The 26228-nt window shown below is 38.4% G+C and overlaps 2 protein-coding genes across 5 annotated transcripts in view; one reads left to right on the top strand and one right to left on the bottom strand.

Annotated features, from left to right (window-relative positions):
• The first annotated feature begins 282 nt into the window (after positions 1–282).
• zyg11 (zyg-11 family member, cell cycle regulator) lies at positions 283–24856 on the top strand. Of its 4 annotated transcripts, none has more exons than XM_079831188.1 (16): positions 283–670; positions 2196–2361; positions 3842–4356; positions 7958–8203; positions 8281–8421; positions 8529–8705; positions 10973–11037; positions 14546–14645; positions 15806–15856; positions 15940–16101; positions 16207–16254; positions 16897–17094; positions 17183–17235; positions 20564–20661; positions 20751–20930; positions 23218–24856. In XM_079831188.1, the coding sequence occupies exons 1-16, from the start codon at positions 647–649 to the stop codon at positions 23232–23234; spliced, it is 2241 nt and encodes a 746-aa protein (XP_079687314.1). In that variant the 5' UTR covers positions 283–646; the 3' UTR covers positions 23235–24856. The 4 variants fall into 4 exon arrangements, with proteins under 4 accessions (XP_079687314.1, XP_079687313.1, XP_079687311.1 ...); XM_079831187.1 differs by having other exon boundaries at positions 20748–20930; XM_079831185.1 differs by having other exon boundaries at positions 14546–14666; positions 20748–20930.
• A 473-nt stretch (positions 24857–25329) lies between these two features.
• Positions 25330–26228, bottom strand: part of echdc2 (enoyl CoA hydratase domain containing 2) — a 20787-nt gene continuing 19888 nt past the window's right edge. Inside the window, exon 9 of the mRNA XM_079831191.1 lies at positions 25330–26228. This exon is cut by the window's right edge and continues 292 nt beyond it. The gene's annotated coding sequence lies outside the window, so the exon portion shown is untranslated.

The raw sequence follows: 26228 nt of genomic DNA, 5'->3' as shown, positions 1-26228 counted from the left end.
TTCAAATATTTCATTTTCTTTTATTATTATTTGTATATTTAAATGTACAATATTAGTAGTAGTAGTAGTAGTAGTAGTAGTAGTACTTTATTGATCCCAGTTGGGAAATTAAAGAAATGTACGTGCCTTAATACTTGTTTATCTGTATTCATCAATGCATTTGTAGGTGTATATTTTCGTTCTGTTTTGTGTTGGTGTTCAATAATAAAAAAAAAAATGTAAAAAAGTTGATCAACCCGTAGACCCCGCCCTTGACCACGTCCCCTCTGACGCAGATCCGTTTCCCGTGTGACGACCTTGTTTACTTGTCAAGACGTCGCCTCTGTTTCCTCCCTTTAAAAACCCGTCAAAATGCCTGACAGCACGTAATGATCGGAGCGAGTACGAGGCTGTCCATCAGAAGACATCATCTCCTAGAGAACAATGCAAACGAGGAACACAAGCTACAGTGGATTTATAGCGACCCGTGTACTTTTAAATACCAACAAGTAATAGGATCTGCAAATGTTTGAAGACTGATGTTTGGAAGCTAATAGGCTAAGGAGCTAAGCGCATTTCAATCGGATTGTGTTTGATATAACGTTACACCTCAACCCACCTGCCATTATCCGCGGAAGACGGCTGTTTCTTGCATATTGAAGCCGTCATGATCCATATTTTTGACACCATGGTAAGACTTTAGCTGTCACACTACTGTATGTAACTAGCAAGCATGAGCGGTTCACCAATGTTTCATATGAATCATATCTGCCTTATGTGAATCATCCTGAAGTACTGTAGGACATGCTGTTGTTCAACTCTGAGGTTTGTAGTAACATGTTGTTGGTCGTACATTTTGTTCTCATAGGGATGACTGACTGTCAAAGAGATGTATAAGTTATACATTACATAGAGATTGATGGTTTCTTAGTTCTTTAGTGGGCTGATCAAAAGGTTGCCCAAAATGTATAGGTTAAAACCCCTAAACGGTGTACTAGGGGTCGATTTGTAGAATAGTTCAGGGCTTTTTGATTTTTAGATTCCACAGACCACCAAATATGATCTTCCTCACGCAAAGGACCTCTGTCCTAAAATTTAAAATACATAATGTTATAATAATAATTATATAATGTACCAATATAAAATATTATTTTAAATAATGTGTATCTGTTAAGTTACACTATAGTAGTGTACTGTTAATTGTATTATTTAATACATATTTTACATATTTATTTGATGCGGTGCATCCGGAAAGTATTCACATCACTTAACTTTTTCCACATTTTGTTATGTTACAGCCTTATTCCAAAATGGATTAAATTCAATTTTTTTCCCTCAATTCTACAAACAATACCTCATAATGACAACGTGAAAGAAGTTTGTTTGAAATCTTTGCAAATGTATTTAAAAAAAACCCCACATGTATATGCACATAAGTATTCGTAACCTTTGCTCGATACTTTGTTGAAGCACCTTTGGCACCAATTAAAGTCTTTTTGAGTATGATGCTACAAGCTTGGCACACCTATTTTTGGGCAGTTTCTCTCATTCTTCTTTGCAGGACCTGTAAAGCTCCATCAGGTTGGATGGAGAGCGTCGGTGCATAGCCATTTTCAGATCTCTCCAGAGATGTTCAATCAGGTTTCAAGTCTGGGCTCTGGCTGGGCCACTGAAGGACATTCACAGAATTGTCCCGTAGCCACTCCTTTGTTATCTTGGCTGTGTGCTTAGGATTGTTGCCCTACATGTGATTTTGTTTGTTTTTCTTCCCGTTTTTTATTTTTAATATTTCAAACAAACTTCTTTCATGTTGTCATTATGGGGCATTCTTTGTAGAACTGGGGGGGGGGGGGGGGGGGGGGGGGGGGAATTGAAGCGCTGTGAATACTTTCCGGATGCACTGTGTATGTTAATCCTATTTTGTATTTATTTTAATCCCATTTTTATTTATGCATTTATTTATTTATCTTCATATTTTGTATTAATTTATTTTTACCCCCCTCTCTAGCTCTCCCTTTACAGTTTGAAAATCCCTGGACAAGTTGATATGAAAAGCTCTATTATGCAGTTGCGGCATTCCCTTGTTCCTTGTTTTCAATTTGACACATCAAGGGTTTTATTTCATCGTTAGTACATCCAGTACCATAGGAAAAGAAAGTTGTAGGAGAGATGAGATCTGATTTGTTGTTGAGCTCTGAGTCATTTTGTTGTTGTAGGACGAGGCGTCCCCGCCGTCTTTGACCGATCTGTGCATGACTCTGGTGAGCTCCAGGCTGGAGCTCTTCTGTGAGATGCGGGATGACGGCTCGCTCTCCTTCCGTGAGCCGCTGGTCTTCCCGCAGGAGCTGGCCGACCAACTGCTCTGCAAGATGGCCACAGAGGGTGAGTAGGAGCCATCCTCTTTTTTGAGGTACACAAAATGCATAATGTTTGTTTCGTGTAGTATTTTACAGGGATATTTCCCCCACAAATGAGTTGTACTAAACCTGTATGAAGTTCTTTCTTCTGCTGAACACAAAAGAAGATATTTTGAAGAGTCTCGGTAACCAAACAGTTGATGCACCCCATTGACTTCCACAGTATTTTTTTTTTTATATTATATTTTCTATATTAAGGAAGTCAATGGGAACCAGGAACTGTTTGTTTACCCGCATTCTCCAAAATGGATGAAAGAACTTCATGCAGGTTTAGAAAAACTTGTGGGTGGGTAAATAATGACAGAATTAAAATTTCTGTGTGAACTATCCCTTTAGGTGCACATAACACAGTAGAAGTTGGACTTGGCGATTGTAATGCTTGCAGTTAAAGGAAGTTAAGAACGATTCCAGTCATTAGATGATATCAATCAGTAACTTTTAGATTTGTTTTGCGTGTCTTTTCAACCTATTCATTTAAAAGAACCAGTTATTTTATTAAATATATATATTTTTATTATAGTATTTATTAATATTCTAAATTAGCTTTTTATATATATATATATATATATATATATATATATATTATTTTATTTTTTATTTTATTTTTTTCCATTTTAGTGTAAGATCTAGTAATCATTTCCGTTTTAGTTAGGTTTTTTTTTTTTTTTTGTATTTTACCTTTTCAAATTGATATGCTTTAGTTTTTCTCAATATTTAAAGTCCCCATGAAGTTTTTTTTTTGCCTTTTTAGTATAAATATATTTGCCGGACTGTTATCTATAAGCTAGTGTGCTCCAAAACAAAGACAAAATTTGCATTTAGAAGATATAAGCGTTCAAAACTTGCAGTCTCCCACTTCCGCGTCCCGTCCCGTCCCGTCCTACACTATAAATAAACAACACTGGAACTAACTAGAATAGTTTATTTCTCAACTCTAATTTTGACCAACTGAATCCCCATCCTCCTTCATTATGTGTAAAAGAACAGAACATGAGGTCTGCGGGATACATTTTTCAATCCCGCTTCTGCCAAAAATGATGTTCGATTTTATCCTGCTCACGCACAACTTTTTTTTTTTTCTTTTTTCTTCTTCCCGTTTCTGCCCGCTAAAGTGCGTAGGAAGGCCTGATTTTTCAGTCACGGTCAGGTTAGATTCTGTCTTGTTCCGGTGTCTATTTTTTCCAATTCCCACACACACGCTTGAGATCTCCAGTTACAGACTTCTGCGTGCTGTTATTATTAGATGGGGAGCCCACGGGTCATTTCTTTCTCCTGCTTCCCGCTCGTATATATCAATGTCTTCCCTCCACACTCAGCACTTCAAAACTTGTCCCGTGCCGCACTCTGTTGCGTCGGGTCCTACAGAGCTCTAAAACATGTAGTGAGTGTAATCAAATGAATGGAACTTATATTAAAAACACTGAACATAATGGATTCTCTTACAGGCCTTTTGAATGACAGTACGGTGGGAATCTTCCGGAGCTGCCAGCAGTTCCGCTTGCGTCACGCCTGCATCCGCACTGCCCGAATCTCTGCCGAGGCCTTCCACCGGGCCCTCTGCCCCCACCGCCTCGTGGAGCTAGACGCATCACGGGTCAACGCCGACCTCACCATTGCTGATATCCTTCGAGGTCTCTCGTCCAATAAAACCCTGCAAGAGGGCCTGCAGCGGCTCGTCCTGAACGGCCTGACCATGTCTTCTCTGGAGGAGCCCAGTCATCGCTGCTTCAGCGCCATGCAGGGTTTGCGCGCACTCAGCGTGTCTAATGTCGACTTTTACGACTCTGGCTTGGTGGACGTGTGTGCGCTGCCTCGCCTGGAGAGTCTGGATATCTCCAACACCTCAGTGACGAACCTGACCCCGCTTCTGGGGTTGAGAAGCAGGCTACGCTACCTCACCATGCACCAGCTCAAGAGGCTAGAGATGACCACCGCTCAGCTGCTAGCTGTGCTCAGTCAGGTCAGTTATCCATGTGTTGTAATTAGGGATGTGCGAGCCTATTCTACTAGCTGATTTAAAGGGTTACTTCAGTGATTTCGCATTAAGCTTTGTATTCAAACTGGGTCATTTATGTAGTAGAAATGTGAAATTATTTTTTGAATTTGGTGCCTTCTAGACTGAGAAAAGACAGAAAATGTATTTTTGTCTCATGTGGATGAAAGACAACAACTCCCAGAATGCACTTGCCTCGCTGCCCTACGAGGCCACTCCCTACACCGCCCCCAGCATCATTTGATCGTCAGAATAATACAGTAATTTTGTTCAGTTAGAGAATAAACACTACAATTAAAAACTGAACGTGTCTTTTCAATAAAGTGTGAGTGAGCCGAATGAAAGTCACAGGACAAATGCAGCAGGAGCACGAGAGGGAAGTAAGAGCTGAGCAGAGCTGAGGTAACGTTAAGCGCGGCTGTCATACTCAGCGCGTGTCCAGTCTGGGGCGTTTTCTGAACGCATATGGAAGCTAAACTTTCATAGGAATTAATTGAAAAGTTGAAACACTCACTTTGATCTGCACCGCTACGGTTATGAATGCCCGAGCGCATTTACATTCTGTGCGTGAGATCTCTCCCCTGTGGGCGGGTTGAAAACATGTGGAACAGCTCCATCTAGTGGCTGTAGTCTTTAGCCTCTGGCCAAAAAATCCTCAGATGACGCAAAATGACGATATTTGCATCATCGGAGGATTTTTTTTTCAGAAATAAAATGCATAATTCTGCATAAAAAAATGCATAAATATGAGGGAGGAAAGTACCATAATTCAAATATACTACGGGGTTTCTACTGATACAAAGCATAATGCTAAATCACTGAAGTTACCCTTTAAACGATACTGCTACTGCGATTGGACAAGTCGTTTAAATTTTATTTTATTTATTTTTTATTATCCCATAGTTTACTCGCCCTCAAGCCATCCTAGGTCTATATGACATACTTTCAGACGAATACAATCAGAGTTATATTGAAAAATGTCCTGGCTAATCCAAGCTGTATAATGGCAGTGCCCAAAAAAGTGCATCCATCCATTATAAGAGTAACCTTACATGGCTCAGAGCGGTTAATAAAGGCCTTCTGAAGTGAATCGATGGGTTTTTGGAAGAAAAAGCACATAACATTACAATAATAATGAACATAAGATTAATTTCGGCGTTGATAGTCAGTGTTGTCATTGAAACTTATATAAATTAGAGTCACAAACCCCTCCGAGTACAACATAATGGGTTTCCATCTCCAAATTACAGTAGTTATGGTGTGAACTAGGGATGCACCGAATCAAGATTTTTGGGGTTCGGCCGAATACCGAATTCACAGGTTAAGATTCTGCTAAATCCTAAACCGAATCCTACTCCCATCCTCTGTCCATTATCAGAGTAAACGCATTAATGAAGTAAACCACGTCCACAGTAGTGTATTTTTCATTTTATTTTAACTGTTAAAAAAAGAAAGAATAGACAACATTATGCCGTACCTGTAGTTGCTGCATTTTGGCTGCTGTCTGTAGATTCATTCATGCACAACTCAATTCTTTGGATGTTTCATACGCAAATGTTTTAACAGCGGCTATTGTTTAGGGTCCTTGTCACAACGAGACAAATCGGCATTCAAATTGGACATGTAGCTCGACTTGAATCGCCTTCTTTTGACTGAAAGTACTGCCAAACACTTTTTCTGCTCACGAGTTCCATTTTCACTTTCTTACAGCCTACTGCGTTCGAACTGTAAACACCTTCCCATAATTAACGGCGGCGTCATTATGTCGACCAGCTTAGCGCGCATAGTGCAAGCCTGGGGTTCGATGGAAAAAAATTCTAAGGTTCGGCAGAAACCGAACCTCGTCAAAAAGCCCAATATTCTGCCGAATCCTGGATTCGGTGCATCCCTAGTGTGAACGCAGCATAAGCTTGTTGTTTTGGTTCAGGAGGAAGAGGAACTGTAAAAGGCGGCTGCTGTTTTGGTTGCAGTGCTTGGTAACTGACGCATGTCTAACTCTGCGAAGCGCTAAATGCGCTGATGACGTGTGATGATGAGTAGAATGGTTGTAATTCATGACATGAATGCTTCGGAATACAGACCTTAGGTTGGTCTCTTTTTGTACACACTCAGCAGATTATTGCAGAAGTAGCCCTTTAAAATGGAAAAAGAATAACTTAAAAATGAAAGTAAAAATGTATAAGTTTGTTTACTGTAAAGCAAATGTACTGAATTAAACATTATTTTGTACAAAATATGTTTTACCAAATAATTTGGATTCTAAAATTTCTAGAAAATCAAAGCCATATGTCTTACCAAGTTGTTGAAGATAATAAAAAAAAATTGAGCCCCCTAAAAGGTTTTAAAGTACCTTTCCATGGTGTAATGTCCAATTTCACAATGCTTTTCACAGGAATACATTGTGTGAAATTTGAGTGTTTAGGCTTTCAAATGATGATTAATTTATGATGATTACTAAAATAGAGTGGTGCAGGGATGACATCAAAACCTGGAAAACAAATTCTCCATGAGATTTTCTATTTATGAGTAAAATAAGGTGTGTGGTAATCATAACTTGGCAGTACTTGAATGTTTTGCTCCACACTGTAAATTACACACACCCATATCGGAAAAAAATATTTCAATGTTTTGGGGTGTGAGTAACGGTAACGGTATCATTTTCAGAAACTTCACTTTGAAACACGTTTTCAAAAGTTTGTGTTTTCAGGCTCCCAAAACTCTGTTGTTGTGTAAATTAATGGCCAAAACGCATGAAAAGTTCAGTTTTTAGTTGAAAAAAAAACTGAAACCGTGTTGTGTAAAAGACCCCTGAGTCTTCTGGGTTTTGATGTCATCATCTATATGTGATGGGACACCAAGTGCGTCTAGTGTCCCGCTACCGGGCCACTGACAGTTAACGGACTATGGGCCAGATTTACTAAACAGGGCAAATTAGTGTGAGAGCGCAATTCCTGCGCTGATGGGAGTGGACAGTTCTGCACGTGATCTTCTGATGACGCGCAAATTAAAGCACACAGACGCAGCGGGATCATTACCATAATGACCAACGCGATGTACTTGTTAGCGTCTGCATACTTTTGTTGGGTGGTAAATAATGGCACAAGCACCAGTAAATTGACAAGCGCAAACCTTTGTAAATCACCTTGAATGATTAATTTAAATAATCTCCTCCCATTAATTGTGCCTGAAAGGGAAACCCCAACAAATACATATGCAATAAGATCAGCCGCAAAAATAACTTCACGCCTTTCCGTGCTAATTTATCACTGCTTGTCTTTAGTAAATCCTGACAGTAGTTTTTTTTAACGCCAAAAGAGGGTTTGCTCTGGCGCAAGCTGTTAGTAGATCTGGCCCTATGATGTATTTTCGAATATATATATATATATATATATCTCTATCTATATATCTCTATCTATATATCTCATACACGCATATATACATACACACACACACACACACACACTATCATCATCGTGATAATCTGTAGCCAGGGAGTCCTCTGTTTTGCTTCTGTGTGATGATATATGATTGTATACAGCTAATGCACATCATTTTTCTGTTTCTCCAGCTGGAGGGTTTACAGCACCTTGATATCTCCGATGATAAGCAGTTCACATCGGACGTGGCGCGGCAGCTGCTGGAGACTCCTGGCATCCTGCCTCAGCTGGTGTCTCTGGACGTGTCTGGCCGCAAACAGGTGACTGATACAGCGGTCAAGGCTTTCGTGGAGGCGAGACCAGGCATGACCTTTGTTGGTCTGCTGGCCACTGATGCTGGATTCTCTGACTTCCTGTCTGGAGAGGGCAGCTTAAAGGTAGTTGCTCGCTCACAACAGCAAGATAATTTAAAATGGAGATCATAAGTGCTGTAAGTGTTTTTCTGTCTTTGCAGGTGACTGGGGAAGCCAATGAGACCCAAATCTGTGAGGCGTTGAGAAGGTACAGTGAGAGGGAGGGCTTTGTTAGAGAGGCTCTCTTCCACCTCTTCAGCCTCACCCATGCCATCGAAAAACCACGGCCTGACATCCTGAAGGTACGCACACTCACAGAGACTCTGAGATTAATCCAAGTCCACTGCGTTTTTTCCACATAAACCCTCATGGCTCTTCTCGGCCCTTTTCTTTTGTTGTCGATCCACAGTTGGTAGCGTTGGGGATGAAGAATCATCCGGCCACATTGAATGTGCAGCTGGCAGCCAGTGCCTGTGTGTTCAACCTCACCAAACAGGAACTGGCCTTTGGAATCCCTGTGCGGCTCCTGGGGAATGTCACACAGCTGCTACTCGAAGCCATGAAGACCTTCCCCAACCACCAACAGGTACGTAAAATAATACTGAAGCAAGTGTGGTATAGAAAGTCTGTCCTGGTTAAAAATACAGTTATAACTGAAAATATTCAATGTATTTGCTGTGAGATGGTTTAAAAAAATGATCGTTAAAATGATCGTTCTTCTAATTTTGTTGATAAGTACATTCTAAATGTTTAATGGTAAAGTAAAATGCACTATAAATGTTAATTTATATCCCCCAATATATTGATACTTACTAATAAAGAGCAGTATTTGTATTTTATACTCTATGAACATAAATATAATAATATAGTAACACTTTACAATAAGGTTTTATTTGTTAGCATTAAAGGGTTAGTTCACCCAAAAATGAAAATTCTGTCATTAATTACTCACCCTCATGTCGTTCGACACCCGTAAGACCTCCGTTCATCTTCGGAACAGAAATGAAGATATTTTAGTTGAAATCTGATGGCTCTGAAAGGCCTCCATTGACACAATGGCACGGTTCACTCTCAAGACCCTTAAAAGGTACTAAAGACGTCGTTACAAAGTCCATCTCACTACAGTGGTTCTAAAATAACTTTATGAATCGGCGACAATAGTTTTTGTGCGCAAAAACCCCCCCCCAAATAACGACTTGCATAGTGATGACGATTTCAAAACAAGGCATCATGAAGCTTCGAAGCGTTATGAATCAGCGAGTCGATTCAGCGGTTTGAATCGCCAAATTTCAGCAGTTTGGCGGTTTGACACGCGATCCGAATCATCATTCGGCTCACTGATTCATAACGCTTCGAAGCTTCATGATGCCTTGTTTTGAAATCGTCATCACTATGTAAGTCGTTATTTAGGGTTTTTTTGCGCACAAAAACTATTGTCGCCGATTCATAAAGTTATTTTAGAACCACTGTAGTGAGATGGACTTTGTAACGACGTCTTTAGTACCTTTTAAGGGTCTTGAGAGTGTAAAGTGCCATTGTGTCAATGGAGGCCTTTCAGAGCCATCAGATTTCAACTAAAATATCTTCATTTGTGTTCCGAAGATGAACGGAGGTCTTACGGGTGTCGAACGACATGAGGGTAAGTAATTAATGACAGAATTTTCATTTCTGGGTGAACTAACCCTTTAATAAACTATAATGGTTAATAATGAACTAACAATGAACAATACTTCTACAGCATTAAAGGGATAGTTCACCCAAAAATTAATGATCTCATGATTTACTCATCCTCAAGCCATTCTAGGTGTGTATGACTTTCTTTGTTCAGACGAACAAAATCGGAGTTATATTAAAAAATGCCCTGGCTCTTCCAAGCTTGATAATGGCAGTGAATGGTAAATTAGATTTTGTTTACGTTTTTGTAAGAAAAATATCCATATTTAAATCTTTATAGCCTAAAATAACTAGCTTCCGGCAGACAACATTTTTCAGATCAAAAGTTGTATCTGTTGAAATTAGTTAATGCACTGTGAACTAACATGTTCATAAATGCTGTGAAAATATATGATTCATTGTTAGTTCATGTCAATGCATTATCTATGTTAACAAATGAGACCTTGTATAACTATATTTAAAAAAAAAAAAAAAAAACATTAGAATTAGAGTTTTAAATTGGTTCATTGAAAGATTAGTTTGAACTGACCAGTATTGTTATTGTTAACTAAAACTATTTAAAATAATTTTTAATAAAGCTTAAACAAAATATGTAATAATATGTAATAAAATTACTAAAACTAAAATAAAGCTACGTAGAATTCTTAAAAAATGACAACAAAATGACAAAGTAAAAATTTAAACTGAAAATCTAAAAACGAAAGCCTATTTGAAATACTGCTAAATAATATTATGATAGTATATAAATAATACTAAAATAACATTAACTCAAACACTTTTTTTTTATCTAATAACAGTCTTTAGGAAAATTAAATGGATACATAAAAAATGCATTAAAATAACACTGATAATCACAGTATTGCTTAATTTTATATTACAAGCAAAATCATTACCAATATATTTTGATTTATTTAATATTTATTGTCCGGCTCTATTTGGGACAGTGGATTTATAAATTAGATTGAATGATGAATGTACAATGTAGTCAGGTCACTTTCACTTGTCAACACTTTTTCAGGAAGCTTTCTTGCACAATACGGCAATTGTTCAAACCATGTTTACGTGATCTTTCAGTTCCCCATGATGATACAAAAAACGTTGAGAATGAGAAAAAGGCTTTGAGAGTGCTTTTCATGTGCTAATTATGATTTTCCCCTTTCTGTTTTTGGTTGTGTACAGCTGCAGAAGAACTGCCTGCTGTCTCTCTGCAGTGATCGGATCTTGCAGGAGGTTCCCTTCAACAGGTAAATGCATGTGATCAACAAACCACCTCAGATATACGTTCACACGTTTCATTAACCCTTTATAAAACCGTATGGTTGCTCCGAGAATTGAATTAAAATCAATATCGCAATATGGCTTGGTCAACTATACTGTACGAATGAATTACAGTTGTATTGTGACATTTTCTACACCAAAATATAATATAATTAGCCTGACGTCATGTTTCAAACGAACCAGGAAAGAAAATGCCTCTGCATTCAATTGGATAGACCTACAACCAATCAGAGCAACAGAGTAAATGACGTATGTTGAGCGACACAGTTGTCAACAGAACTCAACTGCACGCACGCTGGAAGAAGTATATGAGTGTAAACGATCTTTGCCGGTGTTGTAAAAAGAATTTAAGGATACACAGAGTACTTACCAACACAATCTTCATTTTTGAGAGAAATGGTAAAGGTGAATGCATATACGAACAAGTTCTCCGTTTAGTAAATATATTCAACCCAAGCGCTCTTTGGTGACGTTGATGATTACGTTACTGCTGATCATCTGTCCATCAGCGTATAAAGCCCGCCCTGACAATTTAATTGGGCCAAACAAATGTGGTTTGAGCATAGTTGCTCCTGCTTATTGAAATTAAGGGTGCTTTCACACCTGCCTCATTTAGTTCGGTTGAATCGTACTAGAGTGCGTTTTCCCCTTTGGTGCGGTTTGTTTGGTCAGGTGTGAAAGCTGCAATCGCACTAGAATGTTGTTTTCAAGCCGCATCCGCGCTTCGTTATAGAAATGTATTGTTTGCATATTGTGGTGCATACAAACAATGTTATAGATTATGGCCAGGGACAAAACCAGCCCACGCAGTCGTCTCTCCATAGTTGTGTTGTCTCCGTGTTGTTTGCTGGCTTTTCCTCTTCTGTTGGAATTTTCCCGCAGGTAAATTCTGACCAATCGAAAAGCAGTTTAGGAAATACGCCATGGCCAATGAGTGATGTGGATGTTGTCATGTCACTGCATTTTGGTTAATTTCAACTGGTTCGGACCAAAGCAATCAGTGTGGTGTGAAAAGGAACCAAAAAAGCTGAAAAATGCTACAATGCATAATTGTTTGCCCTTGGTTCGGACCAAATGAACCGAACTAGAGATGTGAAAGCACCCTAATGTTCAAAGGTTTGGGGTCAGCAAGATTTTTAATAGAAGGCTCACCAAGGCTGTATTTATTTTCCATAGGAATTTCCATTTTCCAACAGAAATACTATGAAATATTATTGCAATTTTAAATAATAGTTTTCTATTTGAATATATTTTAAGATATAATTTATTTATGATGCAAAGCTGAATTTTCAGCATTATTACGCCAGTTTTCAGTGTCACATGATCCTTCCTTGATGAATTTAATACAATGTAGAATTCAACAGTTCTGTTAATATATTAGTAGTCAACCGTTTAGACACACCTTCTCATTCTTAGCGCCAATTCTAAAATTAAAGGGATAGTTCATCCAAAAATGAAAATTTGATGTTTATCTGTTTACCTTCAGGGCATCCAATATACACTCACCTAAAGGATTATTAGGAACACCTGTTCAATTTCTCATTAATGCAATTATCTAATCAACCAATCACATGGCAGTTGCTTCAATGCATTTAGGGGTGTGGTCCTGGTCAAGACAATCTCCTGAACTCCAAATTTAATGTCAGAATGGGAAAGAAAGGTGATTTAAGCAATTTTTGAGCGTGGCATGGTTGTTGGTGCCAGACAGATTTTCACGCACAACCCTTTCTAGGGTTTACAAAGAAAGGTGTGAAAAGGGAAAAACATCCAGTATGCGGCAGTCCTGTGGGCGAAAATGCCTTGTTGATGCTAGAGGTCAGAGGAGAATGGGCCGACTGATTCAAGCTGATAGAAGAGCAACTTTGACTGAAATAACCACTCGTTACAACCGAGGTATGCAGCAAAGCATTTGTGAAGCCACAACACGCACAACCTTGAGGCAGATGGGCTACAACAGCAGAAGACCCCACCGGGTACCACTCATCTCCACTACAAATAGGAAAAAGAGGCTACAATTTGCACGAGCTCACCAAAATTGGACAGTTGAAGACTGGAAAAATGTTGCCTGGTCTGATGAGTCTCGATTTCTGTTGAGACATTCAGATGGTAGAGTCAGAATTTGGCGTAAACAGAATGAGAACATGGATCCATCATGCCTTGTTACCACTGTGCAGGCTGGTGGTGGTGGTGTAATGGTGTGGGGGATGTTTTCTTGGCACACTTTAGGTCCCTTAGTGCCAATTGGGCATCGTTTAAATCGCACGGCCTACCTGAGCGTTGTTTCTGACCATGTCCATCCCTTTATGACCACCATGTACCCATCCTCTGATGGCTACTTCCAGCAGGATAATGCACCATGTCACAAAGCTCGAATCATTTCAAATTGGTTTCTTTAACATGACAATGAGTTCACTGTACTAAAAACACCAGATCTCAACCCAATAGAGCATCTTTGGGATGTGGTGGAACGGGAGCTTCGTGCCCTGGATGTGCATCCCACAAATCTCCATCAACTGCAAGATGCTATCCTATCAATATGGGCCAACATTTCTAAAGAATGCTTTCAGCACCTTGTTGAATCAATGCCACGTAGAATTAAGGCAGTTCTGAAGGCGAAAGGGGGTCAAACACAGTATTAGTATGGTGTTCCTAATAATCCTTTAGGTGAGTGTATAGGTGACTTTCTTCAGTAGAACGCAAAATGCAAGATTTTTAACTCCAACTGTTGCAGTCTGTTAGTCGTATAATGCATGTGAATGGTAACCTGCATCAAGGAGAGTAAAAAAACATGCACAGACAAATTCAAATTAAACCCTGCGGCTCGTGATGACACATTGATGTCTTAAGACATGAAACGATCGGTTTGTGCGAGAACAGCCTTGAGGTCACTTCCAGCAAGTGAGGTCAATGTACACGAAATGGCGTAGAGATCACTTCCACCGCTTGCATAAACTACGCCAGATCGTGTACAGACCTCACTTACCGTAAGTGATCGCGCGCTGAAGGCTGTTGGACATAGTGGGGTATTTGAGGTAAAAATGTATATAAATACTGTTCGCCTTCTCATACCAAACAATCGTTTCGTGTCTTAAGACATCAAGGTGTCGTCACGAGCTGCAGGGTTTAATTTGAATTTGTCTGTGCATGTTTTTTTATTCTTAAAGATGTACGTTACTATTCACATGTATTATACAACTGACATACTGCAATGATAAAAATCTTCATTTGTGTTCTACTGAAGAAACAAAGTGACCTATATCTTGGATGCCCTGGGGGTAAGCAGATAAACATCAAATTTTCATTTTGGGGTGAACTATCCCTATAAATCAAGCAAAACATTTTATATGAAAGGTTTGAGGTTGTCAGATACACACTTTCAGTCAAGTGTGCCCAGACTGGTAGAGCGTAGTTTTGTTGACAGATCTAAACGTCGCACCAGTCTGTCTGGGTCAATTTTGACATTTTGTTTTTCAGGTTTGAAGCTGCCAAGCTGGTGATGCAGTGGCTTTGTAACCACGAGGATCAGAACATGCAAAGGATGGCCGTAGCTATTATCTCCATCCTCGCTGCCAAGGTGAGCAGCTACAGTCTGCGGGTGAGAACAGGTTTAACCGTAGAGAGGAAACATGACCTGGGAGGCTCCCAGAAAACATTCACAACATTCTATCACAGTGATGCATCGTGAAATGCCGTATGACAGACGTGAGACGCAGTGTTAATTTTGACAGCAAATTTTGATTTAGTTTTAGTCAACTGAATTGTTTTTAGTTTTAGTCTAGCTTTAGTCGACTAAATCTACAGTAGATCAATGGCTTTGAAAGATCAATGGCTTTTATATTTCACATAGCCAATAAGGGTCTATTCATATATAGTCTTAAAGGTACAGTAACACATTTGACTTCAAAATAACTATGAACCAACACAATAACGTGCATATTAAACATCAGGTACATTCTAATTGCATTATGTGGAGAGGGATTTGAGCTTCCGCAAGAACCAATGAGGTTCATTCTCATGTGTTACGCAGCACGTTTGAGCTTCTGCAAGAACCAATGAGGTTCATTCTCATGTGTTACGCAGCACGTTTGAGCTTCTGCAAGAACCAATGAGGTTCATTCTCATGTGTTACGCAGCACGTTTGAGCTTCTGCAAGAACCAATGAGGTTCATTCTCATGTGTTACGCAGCACGTTTGAGCTTCTGCAAGAACCAATGAGGTTCGTTCTGATGTGTTGCGCAGCACGTTTGAGCTTCCACACCAAACCAACTAAGCCACTAGATTCATATAGATTCATTTTACAATCTCTATGAACTTTTTGAAGCGTCATAGTGGTAGTTGAGATTTCTGTCCCTCCATTGACAGCTACTCCGAGATTTCATCTTCAGAGATGAACGAAAGTTTTACAGGTTTGGAACGACATGAGCGCGAGTAATTTTTTATTTTTGGGGTGAACTAACCCTTAAAGAATAATGTTTTGGTAGAAAAATATTGGTTACTCACCTCGCGCTCTAAATTTTTGAATAAGAATAAATCCCATTCGGTCTGTCAGTTGCATACGTTCTACCTGCAATAGTTCAAATATTTCTATGCAAGTTTAAATTAGATCTGACAATTCTGTATGCACATATGACCGGAACTCCACGCAGCTCCTGTACTACTCTCTATTGGAAATTAAGGATTTTCGTTTGAATTTCTTCTATAACTTCACTCTTTGTTTGTGTGTTTCTTAAATAGTTGTCCACTGAGCAAACTGCACAATTGGGAGCCGAGCTTTTTATCGTAAAGGTATGTTTTTTTTTTTATAGCACTTGTAACACCTGAATAGGAAATATAGTGAATACTCATCTCTCACACTCTTCACATCATAGCAACTCCTGCACATTGTGCGGCAGAAGGCGTGCCAGGGTACCGTTGACGCCACATTAAAGTTCACACTCAGCGCTCTGTGGAACCTCACAGATGAATCTCCTACCACCTGCAGACACTTCATAGAGAACCAGGGACTAGAGCTCTTCATCAAAGTACTTGAGGTAAACGCTCTTCAACCCTTTTCATACAATTTTTGGAAAAACATAACTGTAATTTGTTAACTTGACTGGAAGTTCTAATTTTCAAAAATGTCTCTATTTTTCCAGTCGTTTCCATCAGAATCATCCATTCAACAGAAGGTCTTGGGTTTACTGGTAAGAAACAATGTGTACAGTGGGATTGAGCATTAAATCAGCATATTAGTATGATTTCTGAGGGATCATGTGACACTGATGACTGAAGCATGAAGTAATGATGCCGAAAATTCAGCTTTACCATCACAGGAATACATTTTAAAATGTTTTCAAATAAATCATTTAAATTGTAATAATATTTCACAATATTGTTTTTACTGTTTGTTTATTTTATTTTTGGTCACATATGCCTGTCGAACATAAGAGACTTGAAAAAAAAATCAACCCCTAACTTTAGAATGATAGTGTGTTTGTGCGTATTATTTTTTGAAGAATATAAAACGTATCAAATATAACACACTTTTGTATCAAGCATCTAATAATGCTGTGCTGTATATGCACTGGAGATGGAAATACATATTCTAGCGCTCTGGTGAAATTGAATTGAGGTGAGTGATTCTGGAGCTGTGGGCAGCACTGATAAAACGCCTTCTCGTGTCAGAGGAAGCACTGCTGAGGGATTATGCTAATAGTTTCCCTTAGTTAGAAAGTATAATGAGGCTATTTCATTTTGCATTCAGTGGTATTTTTGTAGCCGAGTTCCCCTGTGCTATTGTAATTTGTTCTGAATGTTTTGTATATTTGTTTTTTTTGTTTATTCAGAATAATATCGCTGAGGTGGGGGAGTTGCATGGTGAGCTGATGGTTCAAAGTTTTCTGGACCATATCCGTTCTCTGCTGCACAGTCCAGAGGTGGAGGTCAGTTATTTCGCCGCTGGAATCTTGGCCCATCTCACCTCACGGGGCGAGAAGGTGTGGACCCTCGACATGTCGCTCAGGACCACGCTGCTCGAGCAACTGGTGCGTGTTTGTGCAAATAGAAGTAAAAATTGCTTGGGTATTACACCAGAGGCCTGAGTAAATGGCTTAAATTATGTGTGTCTTGCAGCATTCAGCGATTCTGAAGTGGCCAACGCCGGAATGTGAGATGGTAGCGTACAGGTGAGAAATAACACCACAGTAAAATATTCTTCACTGAATGTGAACCATTGACAGTATCAAGTACCAGAGCTCTGCTACTCAACCCAAGACCAGACCTGACAAACTCTCTGGTGTTGAGCAACTTTTTGGTCTTTTTTTTTATGTATACCTAAGGCCATGTGATGCAGAAAACACAGTTTAACTTGAAGAAATAATCATATAAATATGTCACTATTGTACATGTATTTCTCAAGGAAATAATAGCAATAATATTACCCTTTTTTTAACTCTTTCCCCATAATTTTCCGTCATTTGAGACCATGCTTCACCACCATTGACAGAATTTTACGGATTTCCATGTTTTCACTGTTAAGGCCCTTTCACACCGGACACGTAACGAAAAAGCGAAGCGGAAAAAGCGAATATTTCGTGTGCGAATAGTTCGCGTTAAAACCATTCACACCAGCCGCGACGCGAGTTTGCGACGTTTCAGAGCTCCAACATTCCAAAACATTTGCGTCGACAGCTGAGAAAACACGGACACGTAATCATTCAGTGGAGACGAGCTTTTCATTTTCTTTAAAAGACAGAGAAGAAGGTTTTGGGTGTACCCAGTCTTAAAGAACAGAGAGTCTGAAGGGGAGTGTGCTAATCTTGTACAGGAGCTAAAACTTTATCATGGCCGGTTCCGAACTTACTTTCAAATGTCCGTGGGACAATTTGAGGAGCTTCTCCAGAGACAGTGGCATCGCATCTGACGACACACACGCACACACACACACACACACTCTTCAGGAACGGCTCGATCCGGAGCTGCTGTGTTTCCAGTTGAGTCACAATGTAAACATTTAAGTGCCACAGTCGTACTGACGGAAACACATTCACTTTCAATAGTCACGGACGCAATTAGATTTTTAAAAAAAATCAATGTTTTGATTATAATATCGTAGTCTGTAGCCTATAGTGGGCAAACACTGCGCATCTGCACAGCTGTAAACACAACTACAGCTGTAATCTCGTGAGAAATGCGATACCTGGCAAAGGTTAAAGGGTTAGTTCACCCAAAAATGAAAATTCTGTCATTAATTACTCACCCTCACGTCGTTCGAGACCCGTAAGACCTCCGTTCATATTCGGAACACAAATGAAGATATTTTTGTTGAAAGCTGATGGCTGAGAAAGGCCTCCATTGGCATTCAGTACACTTATACTCCCAAGACGGATAAAAGGCACTCAAAACATCGTTACAAAGTCCATCTCACCACAGTGACTCGCGAGAATATGAAGCAGATCCGGCGTTCGGACAGATGACCCAGAAGTGATTTGTTTACAATCAGAGGAAGACGCGCGTATCTCAGCTGTTGGATTCTACATTGATCGTGCTTTAGGTCTCGGCGTAGTGCTCAAAATGGGGTTAGAGTGGCATTTCATGGATTCCCGAACCCCGGCGCTACGTCATATTCTCGCGCATGCGTCGTGGAGGCACACGCGGAAGGCAATAACAAGCTGGATAAAGGTGTTATTTTGATTTTTTTTTTGCGCACAAAAACTATTGTCGTCGCATCGTAAGATTATTGTAGAGTCACTGTGGTGAGATGGACTTTGTAACGACATTTTAAGTGCCTTTTATCGGTCTTGGGAGTATAAGTGTACTGAATGCCAATGGAGGCCTATCTGAAGCCTTTCTCAGCCATCAGCTTTCAACAAAAATATCTTCATTTGTGTTCCGAATATGAACGGAGGTCTTACGGGTGTCCAATGACATGAGGGTGAGTAATTAATGACAGAATTTTCATTTTTGGGTGAACTAACCCTTTAATGTTGATTGAATGGCTAGTGACATCAACTGGACATTTCATCACCTTTGTAAATAAAAAAATAAACATCGTTTTTTCGCCGCAGCACATTCACGTTCGGTGTGAAAGCTCTCATTACACAAACAGCTGATCAAAAAATAAAACCATTGCGCGAATTATTCGCGCGTCAAAATCGCGTCCAGTGTGAAAGGACCTTTATACGGTAGGGGGTGCTTAAACATCTGAAAGCGTGCAGAATCTCCGGATCAAAACATAGGGAAAAAAAGAGCAGAAACAACGATAGAAGCATTGCTTATGCACGTTGTAGTCTTTGGAGGAAAAAAGCATTTTGTTTAAAATGTTGTTTTTATATATATATATATATATATATATATATATATATATATATATATATATATATATATATATATATATATATATATATATATATATATATATATATATATATATATATATATATAAAAATTGGCTATTTTCTATTCTATTCTATTTCTATTGCATATTCTGGGGGCCATGAAAATGTTGTGAAAAATTGTTGTGACACAAAACCAAACCGCTGGAAGGGAAAGGTTTAAAACTATTTTTTTTTTACGGTGTATATATTTTTTTATTTTATTTTTTATTTTATTTTTTATCCATTTTATTTGACTACATTTTAAAAGATTAATTTAGAAAATGGTTGAAATAGTTTTTTTTTTTTTTACATTCTTAATGAATTATTAATTGTTAAAGTTGTATTTCATTTGAGTAAACATTCTTTTTTGATTATGTAATTCAATCATTAATTTTTCAATCCAGAAAAAATCAAACTGGGAACATGGAATTTGAGGGGGGAAATATAATCTGGTTTGATCTTGAAATGTAATTTAAAAAATGTAGAAATATACAATATTATACATATTGATTATTATTAATGAATATTTGTATAATCTTTTAAATATATTTTCTTTTTTCAAGGAAAAAAGTGAATAGGCACTTGATCTCCTGTGGTTAACAAATAACATTCTGAAGGTTAAACTGAATGTTTTTTTTTTTTTTTTCAATTTATTTTGACAATTTTTGTACTAAGTCATTAACTGAAACATTATTGACAGTACTAGTTGTGTTTAGCAGTGTTATTTTTTTAAATTATTATTTGTATACTATTATAGTATTTATTAATATTTTGAATTATATTTTTATACATTTTAGTTCATTCATTTTTATTTTAGTATTATGTGTGGGGTGGTTTCACCCTTTTTTATATATACAGTATATATTTCCATTAAGCTTTAAATTTATTACTTTCTTTTATTTGAGATGTATTCCATTCAACTAGAAATGTTACAACTGAACTAAAATAAAAGTTAGTTTTTCCAAAAATTTCATCTAATATTTATTTTATTTCAGCTTTATTTAAATTAACAAAAACATGTGTATTTAACAATAGCAACACTGGTGTCAAGTCTGGCATATTTACCTAGTGCCATTTATGCAGTAGAAAGATTGATTTCTAGTATTCTAATGAGATGACGTGTTTGTGTCTTTTCCAGATCGTTCAACCCTTTCTTCCCTTTACTGGAGTGCTTCCAGACCCCAGGAGTTCAGCTGTGGGCCGCATGGGCCATGCAGCACGTCTGCAGCAAAAATGGTGAGAACAGCAACATAAAATGTCTCTCGGCTCAGAAGCGTTGGATTTGTTATTAATTTTATTTTCCCATACTGCCTTGGTGGAAGCAGCGGGGCGGTACTGCAGCATGTTACTGGAGGAGGGAGGACTGCAGCAGCTAGAGGCCGTGATGTCACATCCCAAAACCCACAGCGACGTGCGGCGATTGGCTGAAAGCATCCTAGACAGTTTACATCGCCACAGAGCACGCACAGGATATGCAGGGCCACCCAAAATACACACACACACAGGTATGTGTTCACAGACAAACTAAAGTGTTTTTTGTTACTTTTAAATTTGAAAGAATTTAAAGGGATAGTTCACCCAAGAATGAAAATTCTGTCATGAATTATGACTTTCATTCATCTTTGAAACAAATGAAGATTTAATAAAATCTAGAAAGATTTATGTCCCTTCATTGAAAGTCTATTCACCCAAAATTCTGCCGCTTCAAAAATAAATCAGCGAATCAAGCGGTTTAATACAAGTCTTCTGAAGAGAACCGATAACTTTATATGATGCTTGCTGGACGCACGAGAACAAACCTCATTGGCTCATGCTTGAGCTTCCGTTTACCAAATTTGAGTACTTTGTTCGTTCACAGACCAAATTAAGTCTGTTCTTCATATAAAGCAATCGGTTTTCTTTCGAAGACTTGGATTAAACCACTCAACACATATGCAGGGCTCTACATAGCGCCCATTTTGGGCGCATTTGCGCCTGAAAATGACCGTGCGACTCTGAAAAAATATTTAGGCGCACCGGTGCGAGTGACCCGATCGATTCTCATGAATAGATGTATAATACAATCGGAATAAAAACTACAACTGCCAAAGTGCATCAACACTGACTGACTGAGCAACTGTTGCGTTTCGTGCTGCAATCAACTGCTTTTCATGCCTTTTGTCAGCAGAGCATGAGCAAAAAACGTGTGCGACGGACTACACTTCACAGATTGTTTACCAGGTGAAACCGTATTTTTTTACGGTCTATGGTTGAAACGTGTGTGACGCAGCCATGCGCGCTTACCAGACGCCTCGCGCTGATGTTTCTTTGCAACCAAAATTAACTAGAAATACTACATTTGGATTATCATAAACCAGGTCGGAAATTAACAGGGGCTCGGGGCAAAAATGCCACCAAAAATGAATTAATAAAAAATCATTTTAAAACGCCCCTGTATGAGTGCTTGATTTAATCTGTATCAGCTGCAGTCCATACAAATGACTAGATGCATATGAGTGAGTACATCATGAATCCATTTTCCAAACCGTGTTTTTATCTTACCCTGAATCACTACGGTACACATATAATAAGTGTTTATATTCTGACTATTCAATTCCAGTTTGGGTCGCAGCGCTGCGGAGGAGCACAGTCCCTGTGTGACTCGCCATAGACACAAACAGAGAGAAGTAGCTCCGGCTGCAGTGTTTTTCCGCGAGACGCGTGCAGTTCTGTTTATTAAGCGCCAGAGCGCATAAAGTTACGGACAGCTATTGCTCCGAGTATTGACGTGATCTTGTACAAAAGTCCAATAGACAAGTTGATATTAATTAACAACGTTTTAGGCACAATACTGTCTATTTCGGGAAACTACACCAGAACGTTGCGCATCTCCAAGCGGTTTGATTCAAATGAATCTGCGTTTGAACGATTGAATGAACGACTCGCACATAAGACTTGACGCCACCTACTGGCGGTTTTATTTTCATTTATACTTTGCATGGACTTTTTATTTAAAATATAAAGCTTTTAACTAAGTTTCAGTTTAACTTGTACATAGCCTATTTCTAAATTCAAAAAGTTATATTTAAAACATTCATACAACATTATTCACCCATGAGCTGCATTAAATCTATGTAAATGTGTCTAAACAGCACTTCAGATAGAGCTGCTGTGGCACTTCTACAGTGCAAAGATGGATCTTTTGATGCTGATTTAATTTGATTGGTAACAGTCTGGTTGTGTCTTATTGCTCTAACTGAATTTATTGTTTAAATTAACATTTTAAAAACAAAATTTCTATTTTAATTGAAGAAATTGCCAAAAGATGATGCATACATTTAATAAGATTAGAAAACATTGCTCTTATAATGGTAAAAATGCCCCTGGACATTAATTTAAAGGGACAAAGATTATCCTGGGAAAGTTATAATTGGAATGCGTGTTATTGATCAGAAAGTGCTCCTATATTTTGGACTGCTCCTAATTTTTTTAAATTAAGAGCACAAGTGCTCCTCAAGAAAAATGTTAGCGTAGAGCCCTGATATGGATTATGAATCAAGTGTTTTAATCCAACGCAAATTAAGCTATTTTTGATGAGATCTGAGAGATTTCTGTCACCTCACTGAATAGATTTCATCAAAAAGATCTTCATTTGTGTTCCAAAGGTAAACTAAAGTCTTATGGGTTTGGGATGACATAATGGTGAGTAACTGATGACAGAAATTTCATTTTTGGTGGTAACCTTTTGAACCTTAAGCATTCATTTTTATACCTGACATGAGTTTTTATTCTGAATTTCTCTCTGTTTTCCAGAGAAAAACATTCCATGACACAGTTCTTTTTGGTCAGTGGTCTCTGGATAGGACGCTGTGAAAAAAAAACTGGAAGCTTTTTTATGTGTGTGTGTTCACTCGTGCCCATCCGTATGACAACAGTAATCTGCTGTTCTTTCTGTTAAAAGGAACGGGTGGATGATTTACTTTGCATATGTTTGCACACGACCGAATCCGTTATTTATTTGAAATAAGTCTCCGTGATCTGATGATGTTTATTTAGACGGGCATTAGCTCAGAGAGTGTTTGTTAAAACATTATGTATGTGAGAGTTTATATACATGTGCGTGCGTGTGTGCATGTCCACCTGTATTAAGAGCATGTGCATCAGAATGCTACGTATGCATATTCAGATTTCATTTGTGACAGATTTCTGTCCTATTGGGCATAAAATGCAATAATATACTCAAATACAGTTGGGTTAGATGAATATATTTAAATTTGAACTGTTTGGTGAAATTCAGTTAAAATTGCGTGTGTGAGTGAGGGGAAGAAAGTATGATCTGTGAGAACTGCTTGTCAATGCATTCAACAGCACGAGAGCTTTAGGGATGAAATATATTTTTATACACAGTATATCAACTGTGGCAGATGACAATGTTTATGATGGTCCGTGTGTCGTATTGCACGCAAAGTGTTACGATTTAGATTCGAGTTTGTTTTAGAAATGGTACAAAATGAGCTGAGCACATAAGCTGAAGATTCCTCTTCAGAAGCTGAAATGATCAACGCAACGGAATCAAAGCTTTTGCTTTCAGACTTTTTACTGCACGGATCTGTTGAGGCAAAGCAGGAACTTGTCAATAAATGGATTGTTGCCTTGTAAACCGATAAATGGCACCTTGTAAAAAAAAAAAAAAAAAGGGGGGCAAGAGGAAGAATATTAGGGGAATATTTGTTCTGATCGTGGCAACTTTGGAGCACTAGTGATTTGCCTTCTTGCTTAAGTTTGATATAATTTAACACCAATTAAGCTTTTAAACAGCAGGTTCAACTTGTCCTGTTTGAAATCGCAATTAAAAAAGATTCTCCATTTTGTTCCAATGAACTAAAGAAGCTTTTTTTTTTTTTTGTATATAAATGTTTCATGTCCCTGGATGTGTATACTACTTTTCGCAGCATGGATTTGGTTTTCCGCTCGTAACTGGGCCATGAATAATGATGAGATGCTCCAACAAATATGCTTTGTTCCAGAAAATCTTGTTGTGTCATGCAGCTGTTCTTGCAAATTGCATGAAATAAGTCCTTGTTATAATTTGGACTGTAAATCTAGTTTTGTTGAGTGTTTGGCAACTTTGGCCAGGTTTATACAACTGAAATGCATCACATCACTGCCCGTTTTTTGGATTAAGTTTCCGACAACAATTATCAATGTTAAATTGAATCTGCTGTTATATAAATGGACCAAATGACCTCCGTGTTCACTGAACTCTACAGGCCGAGCGTGGAGACTCATCATGTATGTTGATTTCGGTTCTGTGCCGTACTACAGTGATCTTCCTCATGCAGAGTGTGGATTAGGTTGCAAAACCAGAGAAAGCTACAGTGTCATACTGCCGCTTGGAGTCCTGTTTATGCAAATTTATGTTTGGGGAATAAAGAATGTAAAACCCCTGCTGCTTCAGTCTGCTGTCCATCTTTTCGAAAGTGTCCCTATTATGCTATTTTAAAGGCTTCTAATTTAATTTTGGAGGTCTCCAACAAGTTTTACATGCGTCAAAGGTCAAAAAACACAGATTCTCTCATAATATACATTGCACATCACCACATTTTTCAATGATTCTCAAACGACTCGTTGGATGATTCAGAAATCTGTCCTTTCCAAGAGCCTGCTCTGCTCTGATTGGCCAGATGGCCCAGTCTGTTGTGATTGGTCTACCGTGTACAGTACGTTTTTTTGGAAGCTAAACACCCATTAGCATAACTGTTCTTCCGCTTCATCCGGAGGCCTCCAAAAGCTCAGCTATTGTACAAACTGTAAAGAGAGTATGAAGTAGATTTTACCATTTCTATCCAAGCGAGTCCGATGATGAAACATTTGGAAGAACTAGTTATTCAACCCCGAACTCCATTACAAGGACAACATGAGCAGGACGTTTCTCAGTGATACGCTACTCACTTTGAGGTTTATTGAGATGTTGCAACTGTAATTCCTCACCATCAGCATTAACAAGTGTATGTCCACCAACAAACCAATGTGTATATTTCATTTTTTATTTAAATTAGAACTATACATGCGAACATGCGGGAACTGTATTAATAACGGTGCATACGTTAGCCGAGCACTAACATGAATGACTTAAGTAACAAACGTTTGTAAAAGAAATCTTGCTCCATCGTTTTATCTTTACTCAAAGTAGTAAGAACAACAGACAATCTGCATTAATGGACACAGTTTTTAGGTAATAGTGGTGCTTAGCAGAAGTATTTCAGTAAGACAATAACGGGAGTTAGCTGATTATTGTGTATAAACTTACTATATATATAGTATAAACTAAACGATGTATTTTGAAAACCCGGTAGAAAATATATAAATCAATAATTATGAGCATGCTGGTCCAAATAAACTGGGTACTGACCCATCTTTCAGAAGCAAGCATTTGCAAATCCCATGTTGAACTCAGAGATTTGAGAAGCAGTCGTCAGTTCGAGGGCAGGACTTGTTGTCCGCGGGCGGACAATGTACGACATACAACATAGCCAGGCATTATGAAAATGTCTTTTCTAGTGACGTAGAACCGTCACACAGTGGGATTCGAAATACAAATGACTCTTATAGGCGGTTCAGAGTCGGTGCTTTCTTTTGGGAGACAATAACTATTTATTGTGCACTTTCGTCTTAACAACTTTGCAGAACTTTACATTCACAAACAGCTATATTACACACTATGTTAAAGGATTTCTCAAATTAACGCATTAAAATACATTTTAAAATTTGAATGTCCTTGCTCCATAATTACAAACTATTATATTTTTCTTTTTAGAATAAAT

Source organism: Gobio gobio, assembly GCF_949357685.1.
Source record: "Gobio gobio genome assembly, chromosome: 12".
NCBI classification, from domain to species: Eukaryota; Metazoa; Chordata; class Actinopteri; order Cypriniformes; family Gobionidae; genus Gobio; species Gobio gobio.
The sequence above is the reverse complement of the archived record's forward strand: the minus strand, read 5'-3'. Positions and strand labels throughout refer to the sequence as shown.